This window comes from Narcine bancroftii, chromosome 1 (assembly GCF_036971445.1).
Source record: "Narcine bancroftii isolate sNarBan1 chromosome 1, sNarBan1.hap1, whole genome shotgun sequence".
In the NCBI taxonomy this organism is placed as follows: domain Eukaryota; kingdom Metazoa; phylum Chordata; class Chondrichthyes; order Torpediniformes; family Narcinidae; genus Narcine; species Narcine bancroftii.
In genome coordinates this window covers 290,077,575-290,090,626 of record NC_091469.1, presented here as the reverse complement: position 1 = coordinate 290,090,626, position 13,052 = coordinate 290,077,575, and the positions used below count along the sequence as shown (strand labels likewise).

Below are 13,052 nucleotides of genomic sequence, written 5' to 3'. Positions count from 1 at the left end.
ATACTAATGTAGCTTCCCTACTGTTGTTGAAAGTGGGCTGAATGACACTCAATGAGTTGTAGGATTCTTTAATTCTAAAAAGTACAAGGACAATGGAAAGTAATTTAGGTTTCAAAATGAGGACTTGGCTCCAGCACTCTTTTGAAGAGATGCATGAAACCAGAACCTTTTGTTCACAATTCTGATGGAATATAATGAACAAGGCCACTGCTTACCTGCCAAGCATGGTATTGGGCTGTGCAGTGAAAATTGAAGGATCCACGACAAATCTGGTGTTGTCCACAATGAGCGTGACTCGCTCTGAAGTGCGGACGCTTCGAGTTCCTTCCTTTGGGTTTTCATACACAAAAACCATCTCTCCAGCTGACTTGCATGTTCCATCAACGTTGGACTGGTTACAATGCCGGTTGAGATTGCCAATGCCGCTGGAGCCATTTGGGGAAACCTTTTGAAGACGAGGACTGCTGGGCCGTGAAGTAGAGATGTGATCCTTTTCTCGGTCTACAGGCAAAAAAATGCCATGGTGGAAATAATAATAAAAAAGGCGGAAAATCCATTCCTGTAATCCCCACACATCACACAAACTCCTGCCTCCATTCCTCACTGTCACCACATTCAATTCACCCAATTACATTGCAGGAAAGAAAGATTCTCTGTTTAAGCTTTACACAACTCTTTGACTGTTCCATGGAACTATATCCCATTTGTTCAGGCAAAATGAAATTAGATTTTGTGAACTGAAGAGATGCTGTCTGTCTTATCTCGTACCTATTTTGGTGGCAGAATCAAAGTCAAATCTCTGAGTATCAATTATTGGGAAAATAAATTAGATTTATGATAATGCAAGGGTCGTGAAACATTTGGGTTTACTGCATTGGCTGATTTTCATGGAAGTTAGGAACAGCGACATGTCCCAGCATATCTTATTGAAAGAGTGCCATCTTAAACTCTGTTTTAAAGTTATTGAGCCAATCGTACCAGCTAAAATATTACAGAAATTGAGAAAGTGAACCTCAAGACAAATTGGTCACATACACTTTTACCTTGACTTAACAGCAGGCACGGGTTCTCATGACTTGTGTCAGTCAGAATTGTTTACATATTCTTGCACAGAGCGCTCCCTTACTTGTGAATGTAGCTCCATTTACCATTCACTTTCCAAAGGCTAACTCCTAATGTTGCTTGTATATATTACTATTGGAAATATTTTTCCACGAGGTTCCACGAGGCTCTACATTTCCACGAGTTGTGGACTTGTTGAAATAAGCAAGCAAAACTAAATCTTTAACAGGTAGCTCATAAATCTTAGAAGTGCATTCCAGTTATTATTCAGCATGGACTGTATAGCAATCACACGACGGCATCAAATAACTGGTTTGGAGCCGTTAGCCACTTAGGATGAGTTGAAAATAAGATTTGAGTGTTTGCCGAGGAGAAAGATAGCAGATAGCCCAAATTTGTCTTCAAAACTTCTCATTGCAAATCTTATGGGTGAAATAGAATCCCCCACATTGTGATTTTATTTTATTACAGACAAGTCAAATAACGTATTTTGTATCAGCTAAAGGCATAAATTCTAAATCCCAAAATGTTTCCTTAGACACTTTTTTTTGATAAAGCATTAAAGATATACTCTAAAGCATATCATTTTGGGGAGGATGGGTGGGGGTGGGAGAAGAGGAAAATAAGATGGCAGATGTAGCAAAAGACTTTCCTACCATTTGAGAAACTCTTGTCGAATTTACAAGCACCTGCTCAATTTTTGGTCCAGAACAAGTTTTTTTTTGCTAAGGGCATCTCTTGAATATAGATTTTCACAGGGTTGATTATGGAGGTGAGCATAAAGGTACAAAATTTTGTAGTGGATTTGACAACAGAGTTAGACTGTTTGGGGGCAAAACTAAAACAAATGTGTAAGAGGCAGGAGACATTTTGGGCCTGAACCCCCTCATCTTGTTTAACGTCTCCAGTTTGGATGCCTTCTCTAGAAATGCTGAGGACAGGGCTAGAATTAAAGTGCTTATTATTTGCCCAGATCATAGCTCAGTATCTTCAACACCCTGTACTGTGTTGGCATAATTTTTTTTTAAATTTAGACAAAGCAGTTACAGACCATTTTTGCCCACGTCAATGCCGCCCATTAACCTACTTCCAATTAACTTACAACCGCTGGTACGTTTTGAACAGTGGGAGAAAACCAGAGCCCTCGTGGAAAACCCACGCAGACACGGGAAGAACAGCATGGGATTCGAACCATTGGTCTAGACCCTCATAATTTTAAATACCTCTATCAAATCTCCCATCATTCTTCTACATTCCAAGGAATAAAGTCCTAACCTGTAACTCAGTTCCTGAAGTCTGGGCAACATCCTAGTAAATCTTCTCTTATTGATCTCTTTCCTACATTTAGGTGACCAAAACTGCACGCAATACTGCAAATTTGGCCTCACTGATGTCTTATGCAACTTTACCATAATATCCCAACTCAGAACTTTGATTATACCAATATACCAAAAGCTCTCTTTATAACCCTATCCACCTATGACTCCACTTTCAGGGAATTATGTATCTGTATTCCCAGGACCCCCTGTTATACTGCACTCCTCAGTGCTTTACCATTCACCATGTATGTCCTTTCTTGGTTGGTCCTTCCAAAATACAATACCTCACACTTGTCTGCATTAAATTCCATCTGCCATTTTTCACCCCATTTTTCCATCTGGTCCAGATCCCTCTGCGTGCTTTGAAAACCTTCTTTGCTGTTCACAGTACCTCCAATCTTAATGTTTGTCTCCTCTGTCAGTAATGCCTGAACTTAACTTGTTAAAAAACAGCATTTTAATGGCCCATCAGTTTTGGAAAAACTAATTTTCAAAGGTTCTTCAAAAAATTAATTACAAGCCACCCCATTATTGCATGGACTGCCAGCCCAGTTCAACCCCTCAGGCATTGGGGAAAGGCTCAAATTGATGTTTTTATGCAAGATCAATAAAGCTTTAGCAAATAATTATTTTTAAATACATAAAACAGACTTTATGCACTGAATTTGATTAACTCCCACGACAGCAGTTTGTGGTTTGGCCTTGCAAGACATTAAAGATTTACTTCTGAACCATATATTATGATCATTTACTCTTGCATTTATTAAAACGCAAACAACGCAAACATTATAAATGTACCATGTCTGTTCATGAACAAGCCACAAATTCAGCACTGAATTCCAAGCTTCAGTTTGTCAACATGATCACACACAGAAAATTTGAATTTATTGATCGCGTTAATTATTTACATGTTATTATTTTGTAGCACGGGCTTTGCGAATAATGGTCATATCCATTGAGGTTTTTTAGCCAAAGGACAAATTATTTCTAAACACCAACTTCAAAGCACCAAACGTTCTCAGTTCCTGAGGGTTTTATTTTTACATTTAAATTTAGATTTAAATTTAAAAAAAATTAAATGTATACATACAGCACAGTAACAGACCCTTCCGGCCTACGAGCCCATGCCGCCCAATTACATCCCAATTGGCCACAACCTCCATGCCTTTTGAAGGTTGGGCAGAAACCAGAGCACCCAGAGGAAACCCATGCAGATGCACACCGAACATACAAACTCCTTACAGATAGTGCCGGGTTTGAACCTGGTCACCATTGCGCTAACCACTACATTAACTGTATTGCCCTCGTTCTAAGGTTCTTAAACTTTTTTTTGCTGTTAACCATTTCAAAGCATTCTTTATACTCCACTTAATGGTGATGAATAAAAACTTTCAATAATTAAGACCTTCTTTCTAATTTTACCACTAGCCTCTCCTCTCTGATAAGAGGGGGTCATTAACTAGTTTAAAAGCCCAGACTATATTCTATTGATTTGCAATATATTTTACAACCACGAGCCTTTTTCCATTATCCTTAAAAATCCCCTACCTCTCTACTTTCTTGCCCTTCAAACTGCAAGTCAGCCTATTGACAAAGAGGTGCACAGAGATCTTCCTGCCAAATCCATACCAATTGAAACTTAAATGGTCCCAGGACTTGTATGATGCCAATGTCTTGCAAAGTAGCCTTGCACTTTCAGAATACAAGCTGCGAGCATCAGCTTTCCATCTGTGCGCTGAACTAAGGTTATTGGCACAGCAATGAGAGAACAAGTTTTGGGGGGTGCTTTGTGTGGAGCAGATTTAATAGCAAATGTTCAAAAATAATTGGAATAAGTTATTGAATGAGGAACAGCTTAAAAATAACTGAGGAGAATGAAAAAGGGAAGGCGAGTCCAATTGGACAGGTTTGTCAAAAATCAGGACAGGCACTGAGGGGTTAAACAAAACTATTGTGTGAAGAATTGGCATTTATTGAAATCTCAATGTACAAATGAATGGTACTTGGATAAATCAAACAGAAACTTTTAATACCACATTAGCCGAGCATAATGTTTGCCTGAAGGACGTAGATGTCAGTTAACAATCAGGCATCCTTTTGTCTAATTCCCCTGAGCAGTACAAGTCTTTTTAAGTGATGGTTTTGATGCTTGTCAAGTTTGAGGAGGGGTAAGCTAGCAAGTACACCTTGTTCTCCCATGCAATTAATGACAGAATAAGTAGGTTGCCTACCCTCAGGAAAGATATCGATAAGACAAAGTGCGCAGAGAAAATTTACCAGGAAGTTGCCACAATTTGAAGAGCTAAGTTTTAGGGAAAGGTTGAGTACAGAAGGGGTTTATTCCCTGGAGCACCATTGAGTGAGCTCTACCAAATTATGAAGGGAATAGATTGGAAAAAGCCTGCTTGCAATTATCCTCTGAGGTTGGGTAATACAAGAACTAAAGGATATGGGTTAAGGGTGAATGTTTGGGGAAACTTCTTCACTCAGTGGGTGGTGAAAATTTGGAACAAGCTGCCAGAAGTAGTGATGTGGATTCTATTTCAACATTTAGAATTGGATAGATATATGGACGGGAGGAGCATGGAGGGCTGTGGTCCAAGTGCAGGTTCATGGGACTAGAAGGATAGATGGTTTGTCATGGACTAGATGGGCTGAAGGGTCTGTTTCTGTGCTGTAGTTTTCTATAGTTCTAATCCCATCACTAGTCCATAAAGTGGAAGGCAAGCTGGGTGCAAACTTATTTTTTTAATTGAACATAGCTCTCTCTTTTTAAACAAGCAGGGGCCCTAGAAAGAAGCCACTAATTTATTCTAATAAAACCCTGTCACTCTGCCGAGAATAAAAAAAATAGCAAAGGAACTTCAAGATGGGAGGTTAGTTAGGAAGGCTAAGTCCTTGGGTATTAATTTGGAGATAGTCAAATGGATTCAACAGTGGCTGGAAAGAAGGTGCCAGAGAGTAGTAGTAGATAATTGTTTGTCAGGATGGAGGCTGGTGACAAGCGGTGTATCTCAGGATTTGGTACTGGGACCGTTGCTGTTTGTCATATATATTAATAATCTGGAGGATGGGGCAGTAAATTGAATTAGTAAATATGCAGATGATACTAAAATAGGGGGAATTGTGGATGATGAAAAGGGTTTTCAAAGATTGCAGAGGGATTTAAACTGCTTAGAGGAGTGGGCAGAAAGATGGCAGATGGAGTTTAATGCTGATAAGTGTGAGGTGCTTCATTTTGGAAAGAATAATCAAAGCAAGACATATGTGGTAAATGGGAGGGGATTCAAGAATGCAGTGGAACAGAAAGATCTAGGAATAACGGTGCATTGTTCCCTGAAGGTAGGAGCGCATGTGGATAGGGTGGTGAAGAAGGCCTTTAGTATGCTTGCCTATATAAATCAGTGCAAAGAATATAGGAGTTGGGAAGTAATGATGAAACTGTATAAGGCATTGGTGAGGTCAAATTTAGAGAACTGTGTGCAGTTCTGTCACCGATTTATAGGAAGGATATTAACAAGATAAAGAGAGTGGAGAGAAGATTTACAAAAATATCGCCTGGGTTTCTGCATCTGGAATACAAGGAGAGATTGAGCAAATTAGGTCTTTATTCCTTGGAATGTAGAAGGCTGAGAGGGGATTTGATAGAGGTGTTTAAGATAATGAGAGGGATGTGGAAAGGCTTTTCCCATCGAGAGTAGGAGAGATGGATACAAGAGGTCATGGGTTGAGAGTTGACAGGCAAAGGTTTAGTAGTAACATGAGGGGGAACTTCTTTACTCAGAGAATGGTTACTGTGTGGAATGGGCTTCCAGGAAAGGTGGTGGAGGCAGGGTTAATTTTGTCATTTAAGAAAGAGTTGGATAAGTATATGGATGGGAGGGGGATGGAGGGATATGGGCAGAGTGCAGGTAAGTGAGATTAGAGGAGGGTACTTGGATCAATGCGGACTAGAAGGGCCAAATTGGCCTGTTTCCATGCTGTAACTGTTAGATGGTTATATAAGATCATTTGTCTCTTTGCTCGTTTACAGGGAAAAACACAGCTACAAGTGAAAAAACGAGTTGCTGGAACTCAGTAGGTCAGGCAACATCTGTAGGGGGAAATGGAGTAATTGTTACAAGTCCAGACCCCTTATAAAGAACATTTTACACAGATGCTGTCTTATCCACTATGTTTTTCCAGCAACTCTTAACACTCCAGATTTCAACATCTGCAATTTCTTGTTAACAACATTAAGCAGAGAGTAAAATCCATCTTACCACCGTGGTGTTGTCGAGTGGGAGAAGTAACGTTCCTGATGCAGGGTGTGAGCTGCCCTTCTGCCCTTTCATGTGAGGAGTCACGAGAGCGATCACTTGACCTGCGCCTGTCCCGTGACCGCTCATACCCGGTAGCTGCATGGAGGCTCATTTTGTTCATTCGGGCTGCCCCAAACTTTGGTGTACGTGAGGGAGCGCTGCTGAGCAAAACAACTTGGTCAGGGCTAAAATATAATGTTTGAGTATTTTACTGATACTTGCAATAAAGTTGCATTTTAAAAATATACATGGTGCATTTTTTTAAAAAATATACATGGCACAAATATGCAAGAGTTTAAACTAGTACAGGTGCCTAACCTTTTATCCAGAATTCTGAAAACCGGCAACCTCCAAAACCCAGCACTTTTTTCAGTAGATGACATTACACACAAGTAATGTTAATTTCTGTAATAAATTTTTCCTTTTCAGAGGGAAACCCCCCCCCCCAAGTTCCCATCATTCCCGCCCCTGTGGGTGACTCTCGGTCCCCTGCACCCAATGGGAGAGAAGCAGGCAATGGCTGGCTCAATGTGGGAGCAATGGCCATCTAACTTACTCATAATCCCCCCACGCACCGGGAAGCACTCTGGCACTGCACCCCTGCTGCTGCCTCGGGAGTTAGATGGGGGTGAGCAACGGACGGCACTGCGCTGCTGGGGTGTGCCTGAGGGTTGGCCCGACAAGCTGGTGGAGCACCTGAAAGCCACTGGCGCTCGGCACCACCACCCTGGCAGCCCACTCCTCCTGCAGCTCTGCACCTTGTGTACAGCCTTCTGCCCTGCTTAGCTGCTGGCTCCGAGCAGCCGAAGCTGACTGCCTTTTTGGTCAAGCTCCTGGGCCACCCTGTCGCCTCCAAACTCCACTTGACCGACACATTGGTCAAGAGCCTCCTGTACGGTGCACGTCCAGTCACATCCCCATCCCCACCAACCCCCCCCCCCCCCCCTTGCTCCCCATGCACAGCCAGGTCTAGGGTGCAAAATAGTCTGGCACCAGACCTTGGGGGGGGGGGGGGGGGGGGGGTTGATGGATGGCCAGAGGGGGGGGGGGGGGGGCAGAAATGGACACCCAAGGTGGGGTGGAATGGATAGCAGGGGCTAGGTGAGAGACTTCAAGGGACCAAAATCAAAATGGTTCTGAAATCCAGAAGAATCCAAACAATGGCAGGTGTCCAGTCCCGACAATCCGGATAAAAGGTTAGGTACCTGTATTGCAAATCTTTACAATGATTTATCAAAACAGCAAGTTATTCTATAAAGAACAGAAATATCTATAATTGTTAACCACAAGTTATCAACATATTTATTTTAAAATTTCTTAAATTTAAACATACAGCACGGTAACAGCCCTTTCAGCCCACAAGTCCGTGATGCTCAATTTACACACAATTAGCCTATAACCCAGTATGTTTGAAGGATGAGAGGAAACTGGAGCCCCCGGGGAAAACCTACAGACACGGGGATTCAAACCCTGGTCCCAATCGCTGGTGCTGTAACAGCGTTGCACTAATCTTTTCACTAACTGTGCCGCCTTACTTGTTTAACTCCAAAGTTAAACAAACTAAGTGATTTTGAAAATCAAAATGCTCTGATATTTTCGGAAAGCCTACAAAATCTGGAGCTGTCAGCCAGAAATAGTCCAACTGGAAAAGATCAAAGGGAAAAGGCGACACAGCAGGCACCTGTAAGCTTCAGCCACCTGCATTCTCACATTCAAATACTGTAGGCTGGTAGGTTAATTGGCAGTGTGGAGAAGGTCGAGCTAAGGTGTGCAGAGAAGGGAGCGAGGGCATGGTGATTAGTGGCCATAGTATGTGAGGAGTTTGAGGAGATTTGTTATATCACCAGACTTGGAAATTTCTACAGGTGGACTGTGGAGAGCTTTCGGACCGGTTGCATCACTGGCTGGTATGCATAGGACAGGAAAAGGCTACAGAGGGTTGCGAACTCAGCCAGTGTCATCACGGGCATCAGTCTTCGCTCCATTAAGGACATCTGCAAGTGGTGTCTCAAGAAAGCAGCCTCTATTATCAAGGATCCTCACCACCCAGGCCATGGCCTCTTCTCACTGCTACCATCAGGAAGGAGGTACAGGAGCACGAAGACGAGCACCCAACAATACAAAAACAAACACCCAACACCACAAAAAAATAGCTTCTTCCCCTCCACCATCAGATGTCTGAATAGACAATGAACCCCAGACTCGGCCTCACATTCTCTTCTTTTGCACTGATTTAAAAAATGTAATTCAGCAATTTTATACCTGTGATGGAGCTGCAAAACAGTAAACTTTGTGACATGCTCATAACAATAAGTTCTAATTCTGATTAGTGTTAATCTAGGTGCTTGATTTATCAGCATGGACTCAGTGAGCCAGTTTCCATGTTGGATCTCTCTATTATTCCAGAATTATGACAAAGGAATATCCATAATGAGAATATATGGCAATTGACAGACAAGTTTTCAAAGGGGTGAAAAATTAAGAAATCGAGTATCAGGTAGGAATAAACCTCTTGACATGATCACCCTCAGATCTGGGGTCTTCCACCTGAAAAGCTCATACAATGACCAAGGTTCCAATAAAATGAATAATTAATTTTAACAAAGAGGAAACTATATAAATGATCTTAAAAAGTATATGAAATCTGACCTTAGGGTGATATTACACTCCCTTCATTTGTAAACTAAAGACTTAAACACCAATAATAACCTTTGAAAGGTCATTTATTTAGATTCTACCACAAACATATTACATTCACATTATCACCATGCTATTGTGGTGCTTAATAAAATTGGACTAACAAGCCAGAGATAACTAGCTTGAATCCCAGGACAGCAAACTGTGAAATTGGTAATTTGTGTATGATTAAGTCGTGTATTTTTGGGCCGAAACCAGACAAACCAATCCAAGTCCGCTAAGTCATTGAAACCACACGTGAAAATTGATGCCCTAGGTATCCACTCAAACAAAATAAATGCAAAAAAAAAGTACTACACTGTTGCATAATCAGGGACGAGATCAAATGTTAGGTTTATTTAAACCCAGGACATAAACATTGAAGGAATGCAAGAAGTCCAGCATCAAAAAAGGGTTAATTAAAAATATAGTGATAAACTATAGCTTATTCCTTCAGTGACCGATGCAGCCAAATTTAAAAAGGAGAAATCTATCGACAAAAGAGGACCCATAGTAACACCACTGAATTCAAGACTGCAGACTACTGGAGGTCAGGTCTTTACGAGCCTAAATGGCTGATTTGCTGATAGTATACAGCTAAAAATTGAAATTTAATCCAAGGCATTTTCCTCCTCATCCCTACTTAAATTTTGTTAGGAATGGCTGGCAGATTTTTATTGGCGGGGGAGAATGAAAAGTTAAAGGAATCGATTCTGGCCACTTAAACCTGTGCCACCCAATTACACCCAAATTAACCTACAACCCTGTATGTTTTGGAAGTTGGGAGGAAACCCATGCAGACACGAAGAATGTACAAACTCCTTACAGACAGCGCCAGATTTGAATCTGAGTCACTGACGCTGCAATAGCATCGTGTTAACTGCCTCCAAGTTGGCACTCAACGTTTAGTATTTACACATTTAAAGCAACAAGTCCCTTTAATTTGATCAAAAGGATGATCAATAAAAGTGAATTGGTCAAGTTTAATGTGAGGAACTTTAAATTGAATACTGCTCTGTGCAAATATTAACATTTTAAATTGTTTTGTTTCTGTAAATATTGGCATAGCTAAACTCATGCAAATACATTAGAACATTTACAATATTTTTTTCAATATTCAATGCAATCATTCAGGAATAGCTAGTTAATTCAAGGGATTTACCAACTCATGCAGCCTGTTGCTGAACTGTTTTCCTAAGTGCACATTAGATGAAAATAGAACAGATGCAGAGTTCAATAAAATCATAACGACTGTTTTCATAGAAAACCTTAACCCACAAAAAGGACATTTCAACAAAAGGCAATAAAATGGGAGAAATGTTCCAGTGAAAGGAAAGCTTAATTTGATTGTTCAATGACAAGTCAGACAGGCTAAAAGAATCTCCCTCCCCCCGCCCCCCCGCCCCCATTCAACATGATCTACCGGGATCGTTGTCTGAAGAGGGCGCGCAAAATTGTTCGGGACCCCTACCACCGCATACAGCACCTGTTGGAGAAGAGATACAGGAGGATCAGAGCCAACACCACCAGGCTGAGGAACAGGTTCTTCCCACAGGCATTGAGAATGTTGAATGACCAAAGAAACTGCTCACACTGACCATCCGAGACACTACTTATAAAAAAAAATTATTTATTTTTATACATGTACCATACATGTACCATTAGTGTTATATCTGGTTGTGTGTCTGCGTGTTTTCCACCGAGAACCAGAGAACATTGGGTTGTATTTGTGCCACCAGATGAGAATAAACTTGAACTTGTTTATGCTCCATATTAGTCTCCTCTCACCCTATCCTGATAAGCACAATATCGAGTAAACATTAACTGACAATTGTAGCCTCAACTCCTCATGTGCATTACCAAGCTGAGAAGACAAAATGTTTACACTTAGTGGAAAACTATGCAGACTCCTTGAAATAGTTGAAGGTACAATCTCATTTCAGAAGGCTCCAAACCTTAGTGATGTTATTGCAAACGGCTGAGGCAACACTGCTGCGGTGGCTGGCAAAAGAAAGCCAAATGGCAGGACAAGACATGTGCATATATACCTGCCTGGCTGGGGCACCACCTTAAAAACATGGAAACAGAACACACATGACCAAATTCTGGGCATGTTTGTTCTTCAACAACTAGAACCCCTATTTGGGAGCCAAGTGGAAATTTCCATACTTGTTCATCTCCAGTTTTATTTTTAAGCAGATTAGTGATCAAGAAAGAACCCAAAGGAATCTGTGGATCAACATAGGAAGCTGAACTTCCAAGTTCCATACTACCTACTTTAATCCACACTGCACCATTTCAAATTAATGTCAGGTTCCTGAACCACCCAATTGTCACGACACAGAAAGAAGCCATTTGGCCCACCAATCTGTACCAACATTAGGTAGGCCCACAACCCTTTTCAGACACTAATCTATTTCACTTTGAATGCTGCAACTGAATTTCATTAAACTATTCCCCCTAACACAGTGCCAAAGAACAAATGCTCCCATTTTAAAAGAAATTCCCTTTAGTTATTTTTGGTTCTTTTGCCAATTTCCTTAAGGCTATAGCAGTGGTTCTCAACCTTTTTCTTTCCACTCCCATACCATTTTAAATAATCATTATGCCATAAATGCTCAGTGAATAGTAAGGGTTTGCTTAATGTGGTATGGGAGTGGAAAGAAAAAGTTTGAAAAACCACTGTCCCTCATTGACTCGTTTTGTGCACGGTTTCATAACTCCAAAGGAAATGGGCCAATGACAATTTTTCTCAAGTAAAATATTTCAGTAACAATTGAGTCTAGAGCAGTGGTTCTCAACCATCCCTTCCCACTCACATCCCACCTTAAACAATCCCTTACTAATCACAGAGCCTAGGGATTACTTAAAGTGGGATGTGAGTGGAAAGCAAAAGGTTGAGAATCATTGGGCTATAAAGCCCCCTCTTGTTGAATTTCAAATATCCAAAGTTAGACACAAAACATGCTGGATCGAAACCAGTGTTTCACAAATGTTCATTATTTAGGGTAGAAAAACAAAAAAAAATCAAAGACCACGATTCTATTTTGGCATTTTAACTTCTTTCCTCAATCTGCACTTCCTCTTCAGAGAATAATGCAAATATACCCCTAGAACTGCTATTACTCCTCTCTTAGAATTGGGCCTTCTAGTTTATACTGTCTCTTCTCATTCATACTAGCAATTCTAATACCTGTACTTCATAGTGCTTGGATTAAATTTCATTTGGCATTTGTCTACCCATACCCCCCAGCCACCCACCTATTCCCTCCAGCCACCCCACCTACCCATTCCCCCAAGCCACCATCCACCCCACCTACCCATTAAAACCTATAGAAGTAAGGGTCTACCTAGTATAGACTGATGTAGATTGATCAATTTTAATTAATGCCCACATGCTTTGCTGCTTTGTGAAAGAATGCCAAGAGAGTTGCAAATACTTTAGAGAACTGAGGGACCTCATGACCTGTGTTGCCTGGCAACCCTGACTCAGCTAGTAAATTTCCAGTAGCCAAGTGTCCCACATCATGTGACTAGCAAGATAAACCACCCCAGGGTGATAAAATGTTCGGGCAATGTTCCTCTTTGATGTAAAAACAGGATGTTCTGCCTTTTGGTGTTCTAATCTTGTGCAGGTTATGTTTGGATTCTGACCAAAAGAATTGTAAAATGTATCATCAAAGCTAATGGTTTC

The 13,052-nt window shown here is 41.0% G+C and overlaps 1 protein-coding gene across 5 annotated transcripts in view; it reads right to left on the bottom strand.

The window, feature by feature from the left end:
- btbd10b (BTB (POZ) domain containing 10b) overlaps positions 1-13,052 on the bottom strand; it is a 65,045-nt gene that overhangs the window by 25,339 nt on the left and 26,654 nt on the right. For 4 of the 5 annotated variants that reach the window (XM_069903237.1, XM_069903227.1, XM_069903218.1 and 1 more), the window contains 2 exons: positions 6,644-6,840; positions 216-501 (listed from right to left, as the gene is read on the bottom strand). In XM_069903237.1, coding sequence (XP_069759338.1) covers positions 216-501; positions 6,644-6,840 — 483 coding nt within the window. Of the gene's footprint in view, positions 1-215; positions 502-6,643; positions 6,841-10,781; positions 10,845-13,052 lie in introns of all 5 variants that reach the window. The other variant, XM_069903255.1, reaches the window with a different exon arrangement.